The sequence below is a fragment of the Folsomia candida genome, unplaced genomic scaffold (assembly GCF_002217175.1).
Source record: "Folsomia candida strain VU population unplaced genomic scaffold, ASM221717v1 Fcan01_Sc002, whole genome shotgun sequence".
NCBI classification, from domain to species: domain Eukaryota; kingdom Metazoa; phylum Arthropoda; class Collembola; order Entomobryomorpha; family Isotomidae; genus Folsomia; species Folsomia candida.
Genome location: NW_019091194.1, coordinates 3,817,218 through 3,839,250, shown reverse-complemented (window position 1 = coordinate 3,839,250; position 22,033 = coordinate 3,817,218). Strand labels below are relative to the sequence as shown.

General features: G+C 37.6%; 8 protein-coding genes across 9 annotated transcripts; 5 read left to right on the top strand and 3 right to left on the bottom strand.

The window, feature by feature from the left end:
• Positions 1-69: 69 nt before the first annotated feature.
• LOC110843858 (40S ribosomal protein S19) lies at positions 70-1,418 on the bottom strand. The gene is made up of 4 exons (XM_022089905.2): positions 1,175-1,418; positions 665-760; positions 422-591; positions 70-332 (listed from the first exon to the last, which is right to left on the bottom strand). The coding sequence occupies exons 2-4, from the start codon at positions 754-756 to the stop codon at positions 130-132; spliced, it is 465 nt and encodes a 154-aa protein (XP_021945597.1). The 5' UTR covers positions 757-760; positions 1,175-1,418; the 3' UTR covers positions 70-129.
• A 16-nt stretch (positions 1,419-1,434) lies between these two features.
• On the top strand, positions 1,435-5,113 carry LOC110842758 (transmembrane protein 145). The gene is made up of 13 exons (XM_035847824.1): positions 1,435-2,491; positions 2,558-2,641; positions 2,705-2,779; positions 2,880-3,104; positions 3,168-3,252; positions 3,324-3,395; positions 3,454-3,603; positions 3,668-3,840; positions 3,943-4,115; positions 4,189-4,309; positions 4,398-4,457; positions 4,516-4,644; positions 4,713-5,113. Exons 1-13 carry the CDS (start codon positions 2,402-2,404, stop codon positions 5,079-5,081), a joined length of 1,806 nt encoding a protein of 601 aa, XP_035703717.1. The 5' UTR covers positions 1,435-2,401; the 3' UTR covers positions 5,082-5,113.
• On the bottom strand, positions 5,082-6,181 carry LOC110845136 (acyl-CoA-binding protein). The gene is made up of 3 exons (XM_022091500.2): positions 5,974-6,181; positions 5,759-5,891; positions 5,082-5,699 (listed from the first exon to the last, which is right to left on the bottom strand). The coding sequence occupies exons 1-3, from the start codon at positions 6,004-6,006 to the stop codon at positions 5,392-5,394; spliced, it is 474 nt and encodes a 157-aa protein (XP_021947192.1). The 5' UTR covers positions 6,007-6,181; the 3' UTR covers positions 5,082-5,391.
• A 612-nt stretch (positions 6,182-6,793) lies between these two features.
• On the top strand, positions 6,794-8,140 carry LOC110843980 (charged multivesicular body protein 1b). Of its 2 annotated transcripts, XM_022090055.2 has the most exons (6): positions 6,794-6,855; positions 6,940-6,998; positions 7,076-7,143; positions 7,213-7,342; positions 7,401-7,736; positions 7,799-8,140. In XM_022090055.2, the coding sequence occupies exons 3-6, from the start codon at positions 7,122-7,124 to the stop codon at positions 7,914-7,916; spliced, it is 606 nt and encodes a 201-aa protein (XP_021945747.1). In that variant the 5' UTR covers positions 6,794-6,855; positions 6,940-6,998; positions 7,076-7,121; the 3' UTR covers positions 7,917-8,140. The 2 variants fall into 2 exon arrangements, with proteins under 2 accessions (XP_021945747.1, XP_021945746.1); XM_022090054.2 differs by lacking the exon at positions 6,794-6,855 and having other exon boundaries at positions 6,862-6,998.
• A 113-nt stretch (positions 8,141-8,253) lies between these two features.
• LOC110844308 (two pore potassium channel protein sup-9) lies at positions 8,254-9,952 on the top strand. The gene is made up of 8 exons (XM_022090482.2): positions 8,254-8,509; positions 8,571-8,647; positions 8,712-8,790; positions 8,850-8,915; positions 8,973-9,091; positions 9,156-9,433; positions 9,498-9,678; positions 9,751-9,952. The coding sequence occupies exons 1-8, from the start codon at positions 8,383-8,385 to the stop codon at positions 9,883-9,885; spliced, it is 1,062 nt and encodes a 353-aa protein (XP_021946174.1). The 5' UTR covers positions 8,254-8,382; the 3' UTR covers positions 9,886-9,952.
• Positions 9,855-13,581, bottom strand: LOC110844306 (protein O-mannosyl-transferase 2). The gene is made up of 10 exons (XM_022090481.2): positions 12,686-13,581; positions 12,514-12,618; positions 12,230-12,447; positions 11,982-12,141; positions 11,532-11,638; positions 11,060-11,471; positions 10,760-11,006; positions 10,394-10,702; positions 10,109-10,337; positions 9,855-10,049 (listed from the first exon to the last, which is right to left on the bottom strand). Exons 1-10 carry the CDS (start codon positions 12,926-12,928, stop codon positions 9,944-9,946), a joined length of 2,136 nt encoding a protein of 711 aa, XP_021946173.1. The 5' UTR covers positions 12,929-13,581; the 3' UTR covers positions 9,855-9,943.
• A 238-nt stretch (positions 13,582-13,819) lies between these two features.
• On the top strand, positions 13,820-15,114 carry LOC110844537 (maleylacetoacetate isomerase). Its single transcript, XM_022090758.2, has 7 exons — positions 13,820-14,007; positions 14,073-14,134; positions 14,198-14,278; positions 14,338-14,415; positions 14,488-14,620; positions 14,690-14,792; positions 14,858-15,114. Exons 1-7 carry the CDS (start codon positions 13,947-13,949, stop codon positions 14,985-14,987), a joined length of 648 nt encoding a protein of 215 aa, XP_021946450.1. The 5' UTR covers positions 13,820-13,946; the 3' UTR covers positions 14,988-15,114.
• Positions 15,115-17,537: 2,423 nt separating this feature from the next.
• On the top strand, positions 17,538-22,025 carry LOC110842831 (choline-phosphate cytidylyltransferase A). Its single transcript, XM_022088662.2, has 6 exons — positions 17,538-18,075; positions 18,210-19,096; positions 20,259-20,484; positions 20,554-20,705; positions 20,771-20,992; positions 21,053-22,025. Exons 2-6 carry the CDS (start codon positions 18,542-18,544, stop codon positions 21,494-21,496), a joined length of 1,599 nt encoding a protein of 532 aa, XP_021944354.1. The 5' UTR covers positions 17,538-18,075; positions 18,210-18,541; the 3' UTR covers positions 21,497-22,025.
• Positions 22,026-22,033: the final 8 nt, after the last annotated feature.

Here is a 22,033-nt window from a genome sequence, read left to right as displayed (position 1 = left end):
ATGCAGCAATTTCATGGCACAAAATGCAACCCGACAAAAAAAACCATAAAAATGATCAGACTGAAAATATAAGAATTTTTGAAGTTTCTTTTTTATTGAGAAAAAGTTTTTATCATCTGAACATTTTTTTCAAGCCACGGTTTTAACAGCTTTTTTCAACTGAGCAGCAATTCTGTCCAAATCTCTGCGTCCTTGGGATGTCAGGCGTCGTCCGGCACCGTCTGGAACCTTCTCAACTAACTTAATACCCTCCAACGCTTGCAGAGCCTTTCGTGCCACGGACCCCGACCCTCGACAAAAATGGCTCGGAGTCGCCCCGTTACGTTTCCTTACTGCGAGTATATTAAGAAATTGTTAGCTAATTTATTGGGTGCATTTAGTTAGTTTTTGGTATTTTATAAAATCCACTTTGTGAACTTACACCCGTAGATTTTAGTGATGGTGTTGGTTCCAATGGGTGATCGGATGTAGAGATGACGAGCAATTGAAGCGCATCTAATATAAAACCAGTCCTCATCGTATGGGGCCAATTCCTTAGCCTTTGACGTCTTCACGAGGTCAACCCATTCGGGCACCTTCAATTTTCCTGACCTATGCAAAATCACAAGAATTAATCAAGAGCTCAGTATTAAATTGACGCTTATTTATTCAAAAGTCGACTTACTTCTTCAGGAATTGTGCGAAAGATTTAACAAATTTATGTTGATCCACGTCCTTCACGGAGGACGGGTATTTGAACTGGGTCACAGTCGCCATATTCCTGCAAAATGTCAAAAATAGTATTAAACACTAGTTAAAAAGACTAAAAGTTAAAAAGACTTTCACCCACTTTAAAATTGTAAATATCCTAATCTTAAAACTATGCCAAGAAATGTACCGATCCCGGTGTCTGAATTCTATCCAAGAAATCCAGGGCATAAAGGATCGGACCAACCCCAACAACCAGTTACTTTTCGAGACCTCTAGCACCAACCATACATTAAAATTGTTTAATCGGTGACTCTAGGCTCGCCCACAAATAATTTCTCTTAAACTCGTGTCAAAACTTTAAAAGTGAAAGATCAACAAAACAAATTGAAACATTGGAAATCTTAATTTCGCCCCAATTTTTCGACTCGCACTGCCCACACCCACACCAAAATGACTCAAAGAACACATAAATTGGGAAACTTACCAAAAATTTACGCCAGAATTTTGGAAAAATTGATCCGAACCTGGGAAAGAAAGAAGTTGGAAGCGGCTCGTGGAGAGAAGATGGAGAGCATGGGGAGAGTTTGTAATGGGAGCCAGGAGACCACCACCACCGGAGATCAATTCTCCCCACGCTCGCCAGATGGTGGTGGGGAATGTGGGGCAGTTGGGGGAAGTTGTGGGGAAAATGAGACTTGTGACAAAAATGGGAAAGTGAGAATTTTTGAGACGTTCGGAAATTTATGGGAATAAAAAATTTGAGATTTTTATTTTAAATTACTTTACTTTAAATTTATTACTTTAAATTATTTATTGTATTGTTCATTTCGAGATTTGTGAGGAGAAGTTCGGAATGAGACTTAAAATTGCTGTGGGGAAAATGAGACAAGATTTTACATCAAGAATTTATAGGCCACGAAATTGCCAATAATTCCGATAATTTCCAGTAACTTTATTCCATAACAGAACATTTCCAGTAACTTTATTATAAATAAACTTTGTCATTCCGCTCAAGTATTTCATCATTAAACAAGTTTGTTTACATGGTATTTCAGTCCGTCTCATTCTCCAGAAATCGCCAAAATCCACTCCACCCGACAGAACTTTCACCCCGTGTGTAAGTTACACAGTGTAACTAATAGTTTGTTGTCCACTCCGGCCTGCCTAGCAACTTTCTCTCCTCCAATTCACACATGCTTTCACCTCACTCAAAGAGAAAATTCCTTCCTTTTCATTTCCATATTTTCCCACACAGCAGTCCCACCAGCGGAATAAAAGGTGCATATCAAAATGGGATGAGAGGCGATGGTTGTTGTCTGTGTACCCAAGAAAAAAGGTGTCCCCTCCTTTCTCCAAATACTCTTTTTGTACATTGCTCAACCAAATAATTGTGCTATAACTATGCTCCAACTTTCTCCTTATATTGCTGCTCAAAAAAATTGACACTACAAACACTGCGTCCTTCTTTTGCATAGCGTTACTCACTGGTCAGCCAGCCAGCGTTACCTTGAAACTTGGATAATAATTGATAGCACGACATGGAGGACAAAATCGATACAAATATAAAACTCCTACTGCTCTGTGCACTACGCCAATTTCAATAATAAAAAGGTGACGGGTAGGAATAATTGGATTAGTTGGATGAGTGCCTTGGTTGCCTGCCTGGAAATATTTTGCTCCACGACGAGCTCAGTATTAGATTCGGAATAAAATGAAGTTAATTTTCTTAATTTTAATTGTAATGTTAAGTTGTGATTTTTCTTGGGCGAAATTCGTCTCGGGACATTTAATCACGCATGAGGTGGGTGGAAATTAATTTTAATTGGTAGTTTATTATTGGAGATTAATGATTGTATTTTATGGACAGAACTGGGCATTTTTGGACAGATTTTGTTTCTTATCGATCGATGGCAGTTTTGAGTATCAGATTGAATTCGAATATGATCCGCAGGTGAGTTGGGTCGTAATTTAAGTGATTATGTAATCGTCTCAATTTTTTACACGTGGGGGACAGAACATGGGGGACATAAGTTTACTCCTCTACCCAGACCTCCTCTGGCCTAATGCGTACAATAATCTTAAAGCTAACGTGAGTTAATTGCATATTAATTTTAATTAGTAAACTTGTGATAATTCTGTGTAATTTCTTAATAAATTGATGATGCTAGCATACAATTTTTCTGCTTCAGACATGTCAAAAGCGAACCGAAATTCTCAAATTGGGTGAAAATCAGATCGTTCCTTTAGCCAAAGGCGTCCTTGGTTCGGGATGTGAGGCTGTAAATCACCCAAAATTGGACGAAAATGGGAATACGACTTATTCTACGACGCTATTGTGCAAAAATTATAGAAAATTTAGATCTGCCAGGGAAAGATGGTGGTTTATTGGGATTGCGAGTTGTAACAGCAAAAAGGTGAATAAATTTGAGGTTTTAAGGTGAGAAATTAGTAAACTTTACACAATTCGCGTGTTACAGGGACTCGATGTAAAATATAAATTTTACATGAAAAATGGAGATCGTGGCGATTATTGGTATGAACATTTCTCGGCAGATGAATTTTGTAAGTATTTGATAATAAATTTTATGAGATTTCCTGAAAATTTCTGTAAAAACGATATCTTTTTTTTACAGACATCCTCCCAATTTTGACATCATTTTGTTTCGTGTATTTATTTTTGCTATTCTGCGCATTGATTTTTGCCGGTATGAATTTTACTTTTCAAGCATTTAGCGCTGAATAACTTAATTAATTTAATTCCAGTTGAGTTAAAATGTCGTCAGCTGTTGCACACGACGTACAAACTTTTCCTGGTGTCGCTCGCCCTCCAAACGGCCGGGATTATGAACTTGTGCATGGCCTATGGAAATTTTGCGTCGAACGGCGTTGGTCTTCCTGGCGTCAAATTGGCTGGTATTTTGTTATAAACAAATTTCATATAATTTTCTTTACCTCACAATTTAATCAATTTTTTCAGGGAGAATTTTAGAAGGCGGAAGTGAATTCGTCTTTGTCCTCCTTCTCCTCCTCTTGGCAAAGGGCTACACCGTGACTCGAGGGAGATTACGCCCATCCAGCGCAGTCAAATTAACAGTTTTTAACTGTTTGTATATTTTATTGTATATTTTACTCTTCATTTTTGAACAATATGTGAGTTTATTTTAAGTGGTGAAAGTTGTGCTTTCTCCGGAATTTTTATAATTTTATAATTTATAATTTTATAAATAATTTTATAATTTTATCTCTTTTTAGACGTTCGATCCAGGTCTGGTCCTTTACATTTACGAGTCTGAAGCTGGCTATGGAATCCTGATTTTGAGACTTGTCGGTTATTTGATGTTCGTTTATGGGATTTTCTTCACGTTGAAACATTATCCGGAAAAATCATCGTTTTATTTTCCGTTCTTTGGCATTTATTCGTTGTGGTATGGGGAAATTTTTTACTATGAATTTTTCCTACTTAACACAATTGATGTGCTAATTGATGATTTATTTAAGGTTCATTTCCGGTCCGATTGTAATTCTAATCTCGAATTACGTCATTGATAAATGGGTTCGAGAGAAGGTTGCGTTGTCAATTCTGCACTCGATCGCTTTCGTGGGACATGTCGTGTTTTTGGTATAAAATCAATTTCGTTGTACCAATTTTAATCCAATCTAATCGTAAATTGGTCTAATTTCATGAAAATATTATTTTTTAACCGCAGGGTTTGACACGACCTTCCGCTGCGAATAAAAGCTTTCCTTACCACGTTCGAACTACGCAGGTTAGCTATTTATAATTTCCTAATTTTTTGCATAAATTAAATTCCGCTTTAAATCCAGGTCGGCATGATGGACGACAAATTCGAGGGTGGCACCGGTGGCGTTGCTGGTCAAGATAATTTCGAAGCCCATTCCTACGCACCGTCCGCGCCCGCTTACGACATTTTCACAGTCACCGGAGTCGTCCAGGTATTAAGATTTAAATTTAAAATTAATTAATAATTAGTTAATAACCCCCTAAAACCTTCCTCCTCTAGCGAACTACCGACGGCCCAAATTTCGATTTATTCAGTGCAAATGGTTCCTGTGGCGTCCAGCCATCGAGTGGTCCCATATTTCCGGCCATGTTCCCCGCACCTCCTCCGAAATATGAGGACGCATTCCCTCACGAGAGACCAGGTCAGATTGAGGAACTTTTACGAGAAAATGATGACGAAGACATGGACGAATGTGGGGACGGAGGGGATGAACACAGTCCCGCCGGCCTAAGCAATGATGAAGATGACGCTTCAAGTGCAAGTTATCGTCCTACCAGTTCGCACAATAATAACAATAATAATCCCAAATCTGCACCACAACCAATCTCCATTTTAGGAAATAGGGAAAGTAAATACGTTTGTGACTGATGGGTTTAAAAATCAGGAAATAAATTAGTTTATTGCACTAGAAAAAAAGCAGAGGCACACAAAAATTAAGCAAATTAATTTACACACTACAGCTCGTTATCGTAAAATACTACAATTTACTACTGCTTAGAAAGCTCAATTCCTTAAAGAAAATTAGTAGATTTCCATTAAAACGTGTCACAAAAATAGTGTGATTTTGAAAGAGTGTTGTGAATTAAGGCCGTTGTTTTTCTTTGTAAAATTTCATCAGAGTATTGCAGAATTTAGGCCGAAAACCATTCATTTTTATAAATAATCATGGACGACAAAGTTAAAGAAGGGAAGTGTCCGACGTGATTGAGTCATCGTCACCGGCGGCGTCGTCACCCCCAGCCCCTCCGACGGCGGCGGGAGTATCGGAATCCACCACGTCCGAAACGGAAGGCGTGGTCGACGTCGAGAAAGAAGACGCGGATCCAAATTGTGACCTCGACGTGGGAAACACGACGGCGTATTTGGTCGCTAAAATGTTCACTTCGGACGCGTATCGTTGCATGGCTTCGTGCTTCGACAGGCCACGATTCGCCACCCACGCGTTGAATTTGGCCTTTGAATCCAAATCGACCAGGTTCATGGAGCCTGGAAATTATCACCAATTTTTAGAAATTTTCCCATAAAATTCTTTTAAAAAAGCCGACCAAAAATTTTCCAGTCGTTGCAATTCCCTTGCGTGGCTTGTTGAAAGAGACCGTACAACTTGTTGAGGTCCTCCTTGCTCAGGACGTTCTTGGTCATCATCATCCTAGCTTTTGGGAGGGCTTGACGGAATTCCTGTGGGGAAGGAGAAAATTGCCATAATTACGCCAATATTAATAGGAACGCCCCAGAGTTCCATGCATTTTTTTGCTACTACCTTCTCCATCTCAGCTTTCACCACTTTGTCCATTTTTCCCAAAAAAACAGGCCAATAAATAATCTCAATTTTTCTACTACTCTACTTACGAAACGTCGAAAATGAAACTACTTTTCTCCAAGTGTAATGAAATCCGACTGAGACTTTGCACTTGTTACATCATGATAAAAGCCGAGGGATCGATCCACATCGATCTTAACATTCGTATACGTGGCAGGTATGCAGTAGGCCTTAAGTTAAGCAGAAAATAATAAAAAGAAATAATAAAAAGTGGTCAGCTCTGCTTTCTCGCTCGTCAGGCTTGTGCATGCATCATGCAATCTTAAACAAACCGAATAAATGAGCCATATTTTATTTAGCTCGTGGTCGTGTCGCAATGCGCAAATTGTCCGGAATTATTATAAGAAAGGTGGATCACTTTCACGTGTTGGCTAAATCAACAAATGAATCATGACCGTTTAAGACTTTGTTGTTTGCATGATTAAATATTCGTGGAGAGTGGGACGGTCCCCCAAAAGAACTCCTCCTTTTTTGATAATAACACGGTTTACATGCAAATTATAACTTTCATTTTCACCTGAAAAACATCAGTCTGAATGGGTGTAAAATGACCTTTATTTTGATTAAATCTCGGCATAAGAGACTTGTTAGAGGGTCTCTCAGGGTCGTAAACTTTGATCTTTATGAATTTGTTTCATCGTGTTTATAGTTCGAATTTATATGTAAATTGGAAGTTGTTAAAATGTAATTGATAAGGAGAAAAAGAGAAAGTTTTGTTGAGATTTCTCAAGTTACCCCAACAGAGAAAGGTAAGGATGACGTGAGTGTGTGTGTATGACGATGAACAACAAATAATCATCATCTGGTTGGTGCTAGCAAAAGGTGAGTCATTATTTTTCCTACCGTTATCAGTTAACTATCTCCTACGTCAAGTGCTGGTAAATTTTTAATTTGTGTGACTAACAGAGACACGACAGACCTCAAATACTGCTTGGCAAAGTAAAGAAAAGTGAAAAATAAAGAAGGTAAGTTTTCGAAACGTGTTTATTAACGAGAGTTGAATTGTCAGGTTCATAAATCTGATTGATTTTGTCATTTTTAGGTTCAATTCTTCAATTGTGTTGTAATTCCACCAAAATCTCGCAAAAATGTCGCTCTCTTCGATGGAAAGTAAGTTTAATTTTTATTAACTAAGAAATTTATAAAACAGCTTTCTAAATTCTAATAAATAAATTACAGACCACTTGTTCAACATGAAATTCGCCGTGAAGGAACTCGAACGAAACGCAAAACGTGCAGAAAAGGAGGAGAAGGCAGAAAAGCTGAAATGTAAAAAGGCCATCGCCAAAGGAAACATGGAGGTCGCGAGGTCGGTTTTAAACTAATAAATTTCAACAACTTGAATAAAATCCAATTTGTAAATCTAGAATCCACGCCGAGAACGCAATTCGTCAAAAGAATCAGTCTTTGAACTACCTCCGGATGGGGGCACGGGTGGATGCGGTCGTGAGTCGGGTGCAGTCTGCCGTCACGACGAGAAAGGTGACCACCTCGATGCAGGGCGTGGTTCGTGCGATGGACGCTGCCATGAAATCGTTGAATTTGGAGAAAATATCCGGATTGATGGATAAGTTTGAGAAGCAATTTGAAGATTTGGACGTGCAGTCGTCTTACATGGAAAATACGATGAGTCAAACCACCACCACTGCCGTTCCTCAAAATGATGTGGATCATCTCATGCACCAAGTGGCGGATGAAGCGGGGTAATTAATTAATTAATTAATGATAAGTGATGATAATTAATTTGACTCTTAATAATTTCCAGTTTGGAGTTGAATATGGAATTGCCACGCGGCGAAACCGAGTCCATCGCGTCGACACAAGTTTCACAGGAGCAGGACGAATTAACTGCCAGATTGGCCAGATTGAGGCAGCAAGAGTGATTTAATTACGAATATTTTTTGTAATACGAAAAATTCCAGTTTATGTGTAACCAATCAAGCATTACCTTTTCTAAATGGAGTCGTTATTAAAACTTATGATATACCAATCGCTTTATTTCGTGGTATTAGCGTCTTCTCCGTGTAAATAAATTCATTATTATACGTGTGCTTTGAGATGAAAGTATATATGCAAAATTATCAAATAAAACATGCATTATTGAAAATTGTCCACTTTTTCATTCTTATTACATAGAAAGTTGTAAAGGGAAAGTTGCTCCACTTCCGCGCATGCTTTTCCCTGCTGCACTTTTTCCTCTCTCTACATCCCGAACTTCCGACTTTCCTTTCTCCTCTACAACAACACACGATTATTCGCAAATATATATTTTAAGCGTAAAAAATTCTTCCCTCATCAAAAATGATAAAGCATAAAAACCCCCTGTAATTAAATCTCTAACACCAAAAAATGAAGCGTCAAAACGTCCGGACGCTTTCCCTCGTGATAACAACCTTCACTTATCTTTTAATCGGTGCTGCAGTCTTTGATGCATTGGAATCCAGATCGGAACAGGCCATCAAAAATTCCGTTGATGGTAAGATTTCAAGTCTTGCAAATTATTGTTCAATTTTCATAAAAATGCTCAATATTTTCAGAAATGCGAGTAGATTTGCAGACAAAGTATAACATTTCCAACGAGGATTACGAATGGATTGAGCAAATGGTCATCGAGGTGGGGTTTTTAATTAATTATACATTAATTGTGTACATACATTTATAATTTTTTTTTAAAACAGTACACCCCGCACAAGGCTGGACCTCAGTGGAAATTTGCTGGATCGTTTTATTTCGCCACCGTCGTATTGGCAATGATTGGTAATTTTATTGGTGAAATTTTATTGGTGGAGATTTAAATAAATAAATAAACTGCACAGGATACGGCCACTCGACGCCCTCGACGGTGGCAGGACGCGCGTTTTGCATGCTTTATGCGGCCATTGGTAATACCACAATCACGCTAATTATCTTAAATACTAATGCAAATCACGTTCCATTAGGAATCCCCCTCGGAATCGTCATGTTCCAAAGCATCGGTGAAAGATTAAACAAAGGAGCGAGTATCGTCATACGAAACCTTAAAAAAATCTGCAGATGCAAGAAAACCGAGGCCACCGAGGTTATTAATAAAATAATTAATTAGTTAATTAAATATCAATTCACTTATCCTAAAAAACTTCTAGTTAAACCTCATGACGGCCACCTCAGTCCTCTCCTCGATCATAATGACCTCGGGCGCAGCGGTATTTTCCTCGTACGAGGGATGGACCTATTTCGACTCGTTTTATTACTGTTTCATCACTTTGACCACGATCGGGTTTGGAGACTACGTCGCCCTGCAAAATGATCACGCCCTGCAGAACAAACCTGGCTACATGGCGCTCAGCGTGGTTTTCATCTTGTTTGGATTGGCAGTGGTGGCTTCCAGCATCAACATTTTGGTGCTACGATTTATGACAATGTGAGTTTTTTTATGGTAATTTTTTTTGAAGAATCGACGCTAATTTCCTTTAAAAAATTTCTAGGCAAGCGGAGGAGATGCACCGCGAGGACACGGACATGGGTCCCGCCTCCGAAAATGTGAACACGTTTGACGACGAATTGACACCAAATGGGAAATTGTTACAACAAAGTGACGCCAATTTGTGCAATTCAACATCATCGGATAATGTCTCTGTCTGCTCGTGCACTTGTTACCCGAGACATGTACGCATGCTACTTAATTTGCATATTAAAACTAATAATGAGTGGAATTAATTCATGCAAATTTCTTTTCAGACGGACATCCAGAGCGTGTACACCCGAAAAACGCGAGCGAGTCGACTTTACCGAAACGACGCGAGCGGGACGGAAGAAGAATTGTACAGCGTCGAAGCCGTTCCTGCGATTTTAGAAAAACGGGCTTCCGTTTAAAATTTTTATTTTTAATCTCTTTTTTGCAATAAATAATTTCATTTTAAATAAAAAACGATCAAAACTCCCACGATTCCAACCATTTGAGTCCATGCATCGTGCTGTTCGCTTCGGAAGCCAAGGGACCCGAACTCCCGTAGGCCAAGGGCGAAAAGAGGTAGAAACTAAGGGGATTATTCACTTTATTGATATTATTATTGCAATTTTATAACTAATTTTTTACCTGTACGCCACCCCGGCTAAAATCCCCCCGTAAAAGAAATGCCACGTATTTTTCCCCAGCGTTTGAAACAAGTAGTCCAAAATGACTCCAGACAACATCGAGGAGAAAAGCAGGGCTGGAAAGTAGTGGTGAAAGTACAAAACCCTTCCCATCGTGTAAAACGGAAGATAATGCAACGACCAGCCGACAAACAACCAGACGCACGTCGACATTGTTTTACTTCGGCGTTCTGTAAATTTTTAATTATTTCAAAATTTCCCATTAATTCAATTAATTAATTATCACCTTTAACTTGCTCATCCTCCTCTTCGCAACCCCTCTGCCCCCTCCACTCATGAGACGCGTACAAGGCTAAAAATCCCCCCAGTAAAACAAGATTTCCCCACCAAATGATAGGATTTCCCAATAAATAAATCCTATAACTGCTCCCACTGAAATACTGGCCTCGCAAATCAATCGGCCACTGCCACGGTCGGGACGTGACTTCGCCCTCTTTCGGCTTCAGCCCCGCATTCCCTTCAAACATTATCGTGTGGGACTCGAAGAATTTCTCCATAAATGATGGGGCGTGGACGTGGAAGGAGGTGTTGGGCACTGCGGATTTTTATGGTTTCAGAATTGAATTTAAATTTAAATTAAGTTAAATTTTACATCTCGGGAAATGATTTTCCTCCACGTTCCAAAACGTGGATTTCCGAACGTCCCTTAAATTCGAGTTGCAGGCGACTTCCATTTGTTCGTAGGCCCATTTCGGCAGTTGTTTCCCGGTTCCGGATAAAACACAGTTTTGTAATTGATGGAAAAATCGGAGTCGACTGCTCACGACGTGGATTAAATCGCCCACTTTCCCACCAACGACCTCGATTCGCCACACGTCGTTCGCGTCACCGGTGCCGTTCTGAATTTTAAATTTTATTAGCCTGATTTACATAATTTAGTGGATTGACTCACCTCCCCATACCCCGTGACCTGCCACTGCTTCTTGCTAACCGGAGCAGAGATCCGGTGTCCATGCAGATTTCTTTTGGTAACCAAATGCTCCAATCTCACTAAATCTCCGCTTTTAATAAACTCGATCGGAGCGGAGGCGTTATCCAGTTGTGGAGCAATTTCGTTATATTTCTTGATAACCCACTTGTTGTTGTCGTCCTTGTGAGCGTACGTGGTTATTTGTTGCTGTTTAGCACCGATTCCTTCGGGGTACAAGTGCCAGTGGGAGTGGAGGTAGCCCCCACCGGTCCGTTGGGATTTTAGCGTTATGTGAGCTCCGTAGGCGACTTCGCGTGGCATGGAAGCGTTGTAGAGTGGGTTTCCGATCAGTTGGGATTGGAAGGCGGAGCTGTAGAAGCCGTCGCCGTTGCCGCTAAAATGGGGAGATGTTTTTAATGAATTTTTGCATTTTTTTGAGGTATGGTGGACTCACCTCCGGTTAAGCACGGTCAAATGGATGTAGAAAAATGTGACGTAGAGCACGAGGGGGAGGAGGATCAGGCACACGGCTCGGGCCAGGAAGTGGTACAAGGTGTAGATCTGTAAAACCGGACAATATTTAATAATCTTGGTCATTAAATTAAGAAATCCTCACGTCAAAATCATTTTTTATTTCGCTTCAGAATTTTAAAATGAATTATTAAAATAAATATTTTGAAAACAAATCCTCTCGACGTCGAAATCATCAAAATCACCACATTGCATAATCATATCTCGGCTCATTTAGTTTAAAATTCTGTTAGTAAAACTCCGCTTTCGACGATTTCCACGAAAAATTCCCCAACTTATTAAACTAAAAATCCTCTCACCACGAGAAATATTAAAAATCTCCAGATTTTACGATTTTGAAAAATTTCCCGATCTGTTAAATAAAAAATCTCACCACCGGCCTCGACAAATCCCCCAAGATTTCCCACAATTCATAAATCGTCCTCAATCCAACGTACAAAACGGTGAATAATCCCACAAATTTTACACTCATCGCGCAGGATAAAAACGTCCCCGTCAGCGCAAGCCACATCCACCATGAGAAACTGAAGGGGCTGGAAAATAGACAATTATTATTTAATTTCACTACCAAATTAATCACCGACCCAGAAAATTAAAATTAAATCTGATTAATATAATCACCTCTTTCTAAACGAATAAAATTTAAACGACGAGTAGACGGAGATGCTGATGAAAAAGAGAAGAATCGGGTCCAAGAGGATGTACTGCGTTAACGTGACCAGCCCCACGTCGAACAAAACCAAAGCCGACGCCATTCCGGCGGCCGGGGTCGATTCGGTCATTTCCCACGTCGTCAGATATGTGAGGGGGACGAGGAGGGTGCCCAGGGCCGTGCAGCACTGGAATTGTTGATAAATATTAATTCTAGGGGCTAATTTCATGAAAAATATTGTTATTAAACCAACCACGCGCATCCCCAAATAATTAGTTTCGTTATATTTTTGACCAGGATTTTCAAAGGAAAATGTTCCGTCGTAGCCGGTGGCGTAGCCGAACAGGCCGATCATCATCTGCAAAAATTCATATTTATAATTTGTTAATCGTCATAATTTTTAGGCATTTTTTGGCTTAGCTGACCTTTCCCAGAGGGGGATGAACATCAAAGAAAAACGTCCGATTGATGTACCAACTGCCCATTTTGCCAAAATGTGTCTCATCCCAGCAAACATGGTCCGGTTCTTGGACTTTGTAGAATCGGGTGAGCACTGATAAGGTTAAAATTAGGAGGAAAATGCTCCACGACCAGGAGGTCAGTGATTTACTACTTGCGTCATCGGATTTATTTGGGGGAGGTTTCGTCGGTTTTGATTTTGTCGACATTTTTTACGGTAACGAGATAATTAATAAATTATTGGACAGAATTTTCATGGAATTTAACAGTCAAACTGAAGAGAATCTTTAAGTATTTTATAATTAATTAAAATTCCATAATTTATTTTACGGCACCGAAGTTGCACAATTTTTTTTGGTAAAGTTTCCTACTTTGTAAATACGAACGGGAATTTTGATAGAAAAGCATAAAAATATTTCTCTTCAAAGATTTCTTTAATTTCTTTAGCAATTTTCATGCTCTGAGACGGAAAACCTTTAAGTAATTTGTTAATAATCAAAGTTTGTTAATAATCAAAGTTCCATAATTTCTTTATCGTCACCGAAGTTGCACAATTTTTTTAAAACTTTCCTATTTTTTATATGAACGGGAATTTTTATTACAAAAATATAAAAATATTTCTCTTTATAAAGATTTCTTTCAGCTGTCTTTGAACTTGCTCGGAAATGATGTCTTACGGATTTTGTCCATCCTTTCATGCAAATATTTCACTCTGGTTTCGTTTAAATCTTTGTTAATAAACTTTTTAACTCTATTTTAAATAATTTCATAATTATTTGAGTCTAAAAATACTACAAAAAATATATAAACGAAACCACTATTGAACACAAAATATAACAAGTGTTATTGACCGAGAAATGCCTTCAGGCTATGAAACAAACTTCTTGTAATGTGCACATGGGAAATGGATCGATGGCTGTTTGCATGCAAAAGAAATGCGTTACATTAAACCGTTTAACCGTTTGTATGGAGATTATTGGAGATTTTTAGTTAAAAGTTAATTAAATCACTCAAGTCATAGAGTTTTTTTTAACTACACGATTAATAATATTATCATCTCTGTTAAATGTCTAATTTTTTACCATGAACAAACTCGTCAACCTTGTCCATGGCCCAGACCGGTTTTTCTTCTCCTGGAAAACAAATTACCATTCCATAATCTCTCCTCTCGTGAAGAAGAAGAATTTTACGAATATTTTCAAAAATCCTTCATACACCACGAAGACCATGTCGAAACCAATTTTGTACAACTACTTTCGCAGCAGTTCTTCTTGGAGGGTGAGAATTGGTGAGGTTTTAGTTTTTAATTGTTTAATGGATTTGTAAGGTTTAGAAAATATGTGTTTTTTCCAGTCCTCGCCCACAAAGGGATCGATTACGAGTACAAAGCTATCAATTTGTTGAAGAAGGAGCAGGTACACTAAATTTTATGGGGAATGTTTAAATTTAGGTTAAATTGTAATTAATTTTTTATACAGTTAACTGAAGAGTACAGGAAAATATGCCCCATGCAACAAGTTCCAGCGTTGGAAGTTGATGGGAAAATCATTACTCAATCCGTAATAAATATTTTAGTGAAATAATTAGTTAACAAGTTTTACACTGTTTTTTTGTGTAGATGGCAATTATGGATTTTTTGGAGGATTTGTACCCAGAAATTCCAATGATTCCGAAAGATCGCTTCGGCAAGGCGAAGGTTTACTTTTAAATTTTTATCATGTGCATTTAAAAAATATAAGTAATTTTAAAACAAACATGGAATTTTCAGGTGAAAGAGATCAGCGACATAATAAACTCGGGAATCCAACCGCTCCAGAATTTGTCGGTAATTTTGAAATTTAGTTCAGTCCCAGATGAAAGAACGGAATGGGCCAGATTTTGGATTGCAAAGGGATTGGATGGTGAATTTTTTAGTAATTTAATCGAGTGTTGCTGCTTAATTAATTTTTTTTTCTCCTGAAAAATCACAGCCCTCGAAATCATCTTATCTGAAACGAAGGGAAAATATTGTGTCGGAGATCAGATTACAATTGCAGACGCGTGTCTTTACCCACAAATCGCGGCGGCGGAGAGGTGCTGTTCTACTTAATAAATTTAATTATTTACATATTTATTTAATTTTGGGTGTGGTTTTACAGATTCAAAGTGGAAATGGAAAAGTATCCAATTGTGAATGAAATTTATCAAAATTTGGGTGAATTGCCAGCATTTAAAGCTGCGCATGCTTTCGTTCAACCCGATTGTCCAGAGGATTTGAGGGTTAAATAAGGGTGGTTTTTTGTAATTTTATTGATCCATAAGATAATTATTATCTTATGAATTTGGCTGTAATGATAAATAATTGTTAAATAAATAAATTGCTTGGGAGTCCCTTGCATTTTCATACACTAGTAAACATGTACTTTTTTGTCGGGCATGCCATGATAATTTGGTTTCTTGTGGAAAAGGATGCAACCCTGCTTCTCTGTAAAGTTAACGGCAAAATAAAATGGGGACTGATGAAGTCCTTTCACTTTCTCCCAAAAATAGCATTTTGGTCAAAACTTGTCAGCTTTCTACAGTTCATGCACAATCCAGTGCAAACCTCAAAAACATTTTATTTTACATTTTATTTTGGATTTATTCAAATCTCCAAATCTCTGCAAAAATGTGTCTTACTGGCAAGCAAGACGAAGTTGAATTTTTGGACTACCCGTATCTCGATATGCCAATGCTGATTTTGGTAAGTTATACGATAATGTAAATTTATCGTTCAGTTCATGAGATGGAAGCAGCAAATAGCGAAATCAACAACAATTAAAATTAAAAAAAAAAAATCTTTAGCCCCTCATCACTGACAGCCCTCTGGAACTGGGTACGGCGAAAGACATTCGCTCTGAATGTAAGGGAGCACTAGGTAAGATATATTTTTTACGGTATTTGATTTGAAGGGAAGAAGGGAAAGGAAATGACGTGAGGTACATAGAAAAGTTGAGCGACAAGTAATTTTCACATATTTTTAAAAATATAATTTATGCTCCTCTTTGTTCATGAAAAATGTTCACAACTATTTAAATTTATTTTGCAGTTCCAATAAAATTATATGTTTCTGGAATTGACGGCAACGGGGGAATCCTTGACAAAGCTACAAAGCTTAGGGATGCTGCCCAAATGGAATTTCAGGGTTGGAATTTTTTCATTATTTTATAAGATGCATTAATGATACAAATGTTCCATGTCAGAAAACGCGGAGATACCAACCCAGGTGAAAAACCAGATCAGAAATGCGGGTGATGATATCAAAAAATTGACAGCAATCTTGGCAAAGGACGATGAGGAAATTAAATCACGATGTAAGTAAAATTAAATTGATGTATTTAGCATGTAATATATTTTTTAGCCCGAGTCTGTTCAGTTCCGACAAAAATTATAAAAGAGGACTCTATCCCTTTTACTCTGGCTAAATGAAGGCTGCACTGTAGGTTATTTTTATGATTTTTAATATTTTTTCTGCAGACCATGAAATTGAAAAAGTTATCGAGGCGGTGGAAATCTTCAACGACGTGGATAATCTCTTAAATGCTATTGTCAAATTCGATAAATGAAAGCAATTATATTATCAATAAAATCAAGTAAAAAATGTTCCCCAATAGTATCATATAAATAAATATACAATGTTGATGAGGCATCTTTTTCGTTCGTACAAAAAATTTCGTAAAAATGTATTCATGCATCCCATTTAATCGACCTCCTCCAAAAAAAACAACCTTGATTATGTATTTTCTTTACCTTTTACTTTTTTATATTTTCTTTCGGGTTATTTTTAAAATTAATTAATGTTTTAGCTGAAAATTAAAAAAAACACATAGTAAAACAATTGTTTGAAATACTAATAAATTACAAAGTATACTAAATTTAAGTACTGTCGTTAAACACAAGCCAGTGAAATTTTCTCACGAAATAACAAATAATCAAAATTCAACCCGATTCTCCAGAGGATTTGAAGGTTAAATAAGGGGTGACTTTTTTGGATTAATTTGGCTGCAAATATGCATAAGCAAAAATATATAAATTTAAAAATAATTGTTAGAAATAATAAATTACAAAGTGTATTAAATTTACATATTTGCGTTGAACTCTATATGCGCTCCTCATATTTTGTAACAAAAAATTCACATTTATATAAAAAATAGAAAAATTGACAAAAATGTGCAACTCGCGTGCCGTAAAAAAAATTAAAGAATTTTAATCAACATTTTATTTAAACATTCTTTTTACTGCAAAGTTAAAATGAAAATTTCACTCTTCATTAATACGCACCTCATATGCAAAATATTTAATCATTAAACCATTTAATTTGTTCAACCCGATTGTCATTAATGAAATTTTCTTGACATTAAAAACACATAATCAAAATATAAAGTTGGTAGAAACAATGGTTAGAAATAAGGGTAAAGTACATATTAAACACTGGCGTTGAACACATGCGATATCGGAACTATATCATGCAAACCATGCTCCAAAATAACCTTGATTTCACCACAACAAAGTTATGCACAAGTCAGTAAAAAAACCCCAAATTCATTCATTCTCAACCATATCATTTATCTCATGGATTCACCAACGTCCCGATATTTCGCACGGCAAGGACACCTCTTTTATCCTTCAACTTTCTCATAACAGAACCAACTAAATAAATCATACACATTTTCTCTCATCCACAAAATGACATAGCATCAGCAAAATTGACAATTTAATTACACGATAATTACAACCACCACTTTCTACACGAATGAATTACATCCCCGTGTATTCCATCCTTAATTGCATTTGATATCTCTCACCACCATCAGTCTCATATCCGATTCGTGTCTGTGCAATTGTGCATACGTGGCTTTGGCAAGAGCTTTAATGTCAGAAGAGTTGTTTCGCACTTTTTTTCTCCTACATAACTGCATCTCATCCACTGCATTTCACGGAATGATGAGAGGAGGATGCCTTCCGTGTAGTTTATCTCTGGGTGGAAATAGCCTTGAATTTGAGGTGGATATAAAACCCGACAGAGAAAAGTCTTTGTGATTCTATAGAGAATTCGTCATCATCTCATCCTCGGTTTTATTAGAGTGAGTTGGTTTGGTGGGTCGATCTTTTTATTCCGTCGTCGTCGTGTTTAGAGAGCAGAAAAAGGGTTGAGTTGAACATTTGTAAAGTGGACACGACACGAGAAGTGCCGTGTGTTACAGCAGTTTTGCTCTCGAGTTAAATAAAAATAACCTCATTAAATTTAAAGGTTTCGTAATTTTTGTTAAATAACCTCGTTAATTTCCTCATTGTTTTTCGGGAATTTATCCACGTGTGTTACATAAAAATTAAGAAGGTACGTTGTACGTTTCAATAAAATCCCAGATTAAAGTTCAATCAAGTTCAAGTCAAACTTTGAACTTCTTCTTGATTAAATATTTTTGAATACTTTGTTTAATTGGTCTTATCTCTAATATTTTTTGTGAGCAGGTGATACTACTGACTGACTGAGAGTCCACTACCACGTCAGGCTAAATATTTCAGTGAGTGAGTGAGTGTGGGAGTGGTATCATCGATTGAGAGAAATATTTATAGCGGAGATAAAACTACGAGATAACCTTCGGCTGATGAAGTGAATTTTAGTCTTCTTTCCAGATAAAGAATTTACTTGGTTTGATCCGCTGCCTGTTTTTTCTGGATATTTAATTAAACTTGTAAAAGTGAAGGCTAAAACTTCGTTCTTCAATCTCCACGGTGACAGTATAAATTTCGTGTGCGTGCCTTTGAAATAATCCACGAATTACATAACTTCAATTCCACAAATGTCCACTACATCGCTCGAAGGTCAGCAGCTGTCTGGAGGATCCGCTGCTGCTGGTCGAAAACGACACGTTGGGCGAATGAGCGATTTGTCAATCTCTGCCAAACCGGAAACTAATTTAATTCAACCCAGTACTCCAGTACGGAACGGATCATCAAAAACGAGGAAAGCCACCTCGTCAACTAGTCCTTCGTCCACGACCACGACGAAAGCCAAGCGTTCATCAAGAAAAAGATCTCATCAGAGTGGACGACAGAAAGAAGAAAGTGACGAAGATCAGAGGATGTCGACCTCCTCAGCGAATGGGAGTTGTGGAAGGAAGGCGATGATAAAAGAGGCGAAAAATGGAGGACATCATTTCCATTTTGATGATGATGACGAGGATGAAGACGAAGATAGTTACGTGGACAGTTATGTCGCTAATCATGCGGAGAGGTCGTTTTGCGGTGGGAATTTGGATGGAGAAGAAGCTCCTCCCCTTGGGTCTAGTTCGTCGGATCCGGAGAAATTTCAAACCGTCGATGCCGTTCCTTTGGAGGCAAGGGCGCTGTTGCCGGTGAGTTGATCGTAAAGTTCAATTTTTGGTCGTGACCCAGATAATTTTAGTGGAAGTTTTTGGCAGTGACATTGAATTTTGTCAAGGTTTTTTGCATATATTTAGGAAAAGTACTTGTCAATTATTCATTTTGGGAGAATAATTGACAGCACATGGTATTGAGTGCATGACACACTTATTCATAAGAACTTTGACTCATTTTCTTGACGTCATTTGCTTTTTTTATTATCCTCAACTGGATCTCGTCAGCAGTTAGGTAGCTGGATTTTTTTTGGTGCACCTGAGAGAGACGGTGAATTATTAAGAGGGTGAAGTAGTAAAATGGAAATGATAGTGCTCTCTCCAACAGAATTACGCACGACAACAATAGCTTATCAATTATGCAATGAGATGACCTGCATTTATTTTGATGTCATGAGATGCTGCTGTGACGTAAGACAACGAGGAGCGTATTTATCGATCTGTGTAATAATTTACAGTAAAAAAAATTGACTTTTCCAATATAACACTCAATAATTATAGGTTCTGACAGCCCTTCAAAAAAAACCCGAGTGGGTATTAAAAATGCATAAGCAAAACCAGCACCACACGCACCATCAACTTGTTCATTAAAACGGATGCGCAGCAGTTGAATGTTTTCGTGTATACAACAAAAATTGTTTAGTAAATTCTAGTCAAAATCGATATTTAATATTCAAACAAAAACATCAATAGCACGTATTCACCAGCACTGAAAAAAGATTCTATAGCGTGAGCCATTAGGTATAATACCATTGTCACAAATATAAAATATCGCCTAAAATTCTTAGAAACTAATCCTAGTCTCAATTTTAAATAAAATCTTTTATATAATTTTCGAGACATTAAAAAAATACCCAAAGTATAAACAATTATGACGTATTGTTGCATCGTTAAATAGTCAATGTGGTTGCATATTTATTAGGCTGCGTTGAGTCAACATATTTGGTTAATTTTGTGTATGTGTCCCGTTGCATGCATATTATCATTTCGTCAGTCAGTTAGTGGTGTTTAATTGGGGTTACACACTGTTCATTAAGTGTTACTAAAAAAATGGGCAGATTTGAGAAATCATATCTAAAAATGGGGGTAAGAACTTTAATCCTTTTCATAATAACCAACTAATTACTTGTCCATTTTCCAGACCCTCCACCGTCCCGCCCCCTTCAGCGACGAGGACGCAGCTGTAGAGGAAAAACAAAGATGCGATACTGCCATCAAAATTTCCATCGACATGGCCAAAACTGGGTCAGCCCCCCGTCCAATCCGCGTGTATGCGGATGGAATTTACGATTTGTTTCATCAAGGACATGCTCGACAGTTGATGCAAGCGAAAAATCTTTTCCCCAATGTTTATCTCATCGTTGGAGGTACGCGATTTTTTTAAATTAAAATTATTTCCACTAATTGCTAAAATAGTATGTATTTCGTATTTGCAGTCTGCAACGACGCGCTGACCCATTCTCGCAAAGGCTGCACCGTGATGAACGAAACGGAGCGGTACGAAGGCGTGAGACATTGTCGTTATGTTGATGAAGTCGTTCGTGATGCTCCTTGGCAGCTGGATGATGACTTTATCCGAAAGCATAAAGTTAGATAAACACTAAAAACTACATTTCTTTGACGGATTGCTTAATTCTACAAAATTTTTTGCAGATTGACTTTGTGGCGCACGACGAGGAGCCCTACACGACCGGGTCGGGGGACGACGTTTACGCATTTCTCAAGGAAAAAGGAATGTTTGTGGCTACGCAGAGGACGGAAGGCGTTTCCACGTCGGACATTGTGGCAAGAATCGTTCGAGATTATGATGTCTATGTCAGAAGAAATTTAGAAAGAGGATACTCTGCCAAAGAATTAAACGTGGGATTCATCAATGTGAGTTGACTGTGTTTATAGGTTTTTTTTGTAAACTAACGAATTTCTTTCGTGTAACAGGAAAAAAAGTTCAAATTCCAAACCAAAATGGATTCATTGAAGACGAAAGGAAAGCGTGTTTTGGAAAGTATTGAAGAGAAACGTGCTGATATTTTGCATAAATGGGAGGACAAGTCGCGTGAATTTATCCATTCGTTCCTCCTCTTGTTCGGCCGCGAGGGTCGTCTGTCCAACATTTGGAATGAAGGACGAGGACGCATCCTTAAAGCACTTTCACCACCAGGATCTCCAAACAGATTGAATGACGGGAGTAGCTCGAGTAGCTCCAGTGGAGAAGGACACGACGACGAAGATGATCAACCACCAAGAAAATACCCGAAATTGTCCAAAAATGGGAAAAAATCCCTCTCACCCGATTCCTCGTTTCATTCAGCGAGGGATTTTGATGTGCATTCTGCGTCGGTTGGTGGTGGGGGAAACTACTCGGAAGATGATGATGACTAGATTTTTGGATGGTTTATTTATTGCCTTTTCGAAGAATAGTTTTAATAAATAAATGTAGTTTTGGAGTTTAGAGAGTAGTCGTTATAAAAGGTTAGAAATTTAAATGTATTGAAATTAATGGTTTTGCCAAGTGTTACCAGAAATGATCGTGTGCTAACTAAAAATAGAATTTTATCCTTTTTTCTTATGTTGGAGAGGAGCATTTATTGAACTGATTTAATTTAAACTTTTATATTCAAAATAAAAGTAACTTATTTTTTAAAAGTAATTTATGAATAGAGAAAAATTATGGAAATTGGACATATTTTTATTAGATTATCATTCGCCGTGTTCAAAAATGTTACCAAAAAGTTTAAGCCAAAATCATTAGTTAAATACTTCAAAAATTCAAAGTTTAAACTTAAACTCTAAAAGAAATTGTTTAAAACGGTTCATTATTGGAAACCTGTGATAATGATGTTTAAACAAAAAATACCTTGTTCTGAAATATTTATGAGAAAAAAATCGTTAATAAATTATTATGAAGAATTATGATGG

Bases quoted from the DNA above. Each gene is read 5' to 3' on its own strand.
- LOC110843858 (XM_022089905.2), bottom strand. From the start codon at position 756: ATGGCGACTGTGACCCAGTTCAAATACCCGTCCTCCGTGAAGGACGTG. The intron at 592-664 runs GTAAGTCGACTT...GATTTTGCATAG, and splicing joins TTCGCACAATTCCTGAAGAA to GTCAGGAAAATTGAAGGTGC. The intron at 333-421 runs GTAAGTTCACAA...ATATACTCGCAG, and splicing joins CATCACTAAAATCTACGGGT to TAAGGAAACGTAACGGGGCG.
- LOC110842758 (XM_035847824.1), top strand. From the start codon at position 2,402: ATGAAGTTAATTTTCTTAATTTTAATTGTAATGTTAAGTTGTGATTTT. The intron at 3,604-3,667 runs GTATTTTGTTAT...CAATTTTTTCAG, and splicing joins TCCTGGCGTCAAATTGGCTG to GGAGAATTTTAGAAGGCGGA. The intron at 4,645-4,712 runs GTATTAAGATTT...TTCCTCCTCTAG, and splicing joins CAGTCACCGGAGTCGTCCAG to CGAACTACCGACGGCCCAAA.
- LOC110845136 (XM_022091500.2), bottom strand. From the start codon at position 6,006: ATGGACAAAGTGGTGAAAGCTGAGATGGAGAAG. The intron at 5,892-5,973 runs GTAGTAGCAAAA...CCTTCCCCACAG, and splicing joins TGAAAGCTGAGATGGAGAAG to GAATTCCGTCAAGCCCTCCC. The intron at 5,700-5,758 runs GTCGGCTTTTTT...GATAATTTCCAG, and splicing joins CAACGACTGGAAAATTTTTG to GCTCCATGAACCTGGTCGAT.
- LOC110843980 (XM_022090055.2), top strand. From the start codon at position 7,122: ATGTCGCTCTCTTCGATGGAAA. The intron at 7,144-7,212 runs GTAAGTTTAATT...AATAAATTACAG, and splicing joins GTCGCTCTCTTCGATGGAAA to ACCACTTGTTCAACATGAAA. The intron at 7,737-7,798 runs GTAATTAATTAA...AATAATTTCCAG, and splicing joins CAAGTGGCGGATGAAGCGGG to TTTGGAGTTGAATATGGAAT.
- LOC110844308 (XM_022090482.2), top strand. From the start codon at position 8,383: ATGAAGCGTCAAAACGTCCGGACGCTTTCCCTCGTGATAACAACCTTC. The intron at 8,791-8,849 runs GTAATTTTATTG...TAAACTGCACAG, and splicing joins CGTCGTATTGGCAATGATTG to GATACGGCCACTCGACGCCC. The intron at 9,434-9,497 runs GTGAGTTTTTTT...AAAAATTTCTAG, and splicing joins GTGCTACGATTTATGACAAT to GCAAGCGGAGGAGATGCACC.
- LOC110844306 (XM_022090481.2), bottom strand. From the start codon at position 12,928: ATGTCGACAAAATCAAAACCGACGAAACCTCCCCCAAATAAATCCGAT. The intron at 12,619-12,685 runs GTCAGCTAAGCC...GAATTTTTGCAG, and splicing joins TTCATCCCCCTCTGGGAAAG to ATGATGATCGGCCTGTTCGG. The intron at 11,007-11,059 runs GTGAGTCAATCC...TTTAAAATTCAG, and splicing joins AGGTCACGGGGTATGGGGAG to AACGGCACCGGTGACGCGAA.
- LOC110844537 (XM_022090758.2), top strand. From the start codon at position 13,947: ATGTCGAAACCAATTTTGTACAACTACTTTCGCAGCAGTTCTTCTTGG. The intron at 14,416-14,487 runs GTTTACTTTTAA...TGGAATTTTCAG, and splicing joins ATCGCTTCGGCAAGGCGAAG to GTGAAAGAGATCAGCGACAT. The intron at 14,793-14,857 runs GTGCTGTTCTAC...GTGGTTTTACAG, and splicing joins CAAATCGCGGCGGCGGAGAG to ATTCAAAGTGGAAATGGAAA.
- LOC110842831 (XM_022088662.2), top strand. From the start codon at position 18,542: ATGTCCACTACATCGCTCGAAGGTCAGCAGCTGTCTGGAGGATCCGCT. The intron at 20,485-20,553 runs GTACGCGATTTT...TCGTATTTGCAG, and splicing joins TGTTTATCTCATCGTTGGAG to TCTGCAACGACGCGCTGACC. The intron at 20,993-21,052 runs GTGAGTTGACTG...TTCGTGTAACAG, and splicing joins TAAACGTGGGATTCATCAAT to GAAAAAAAGTTCAAATTCCA.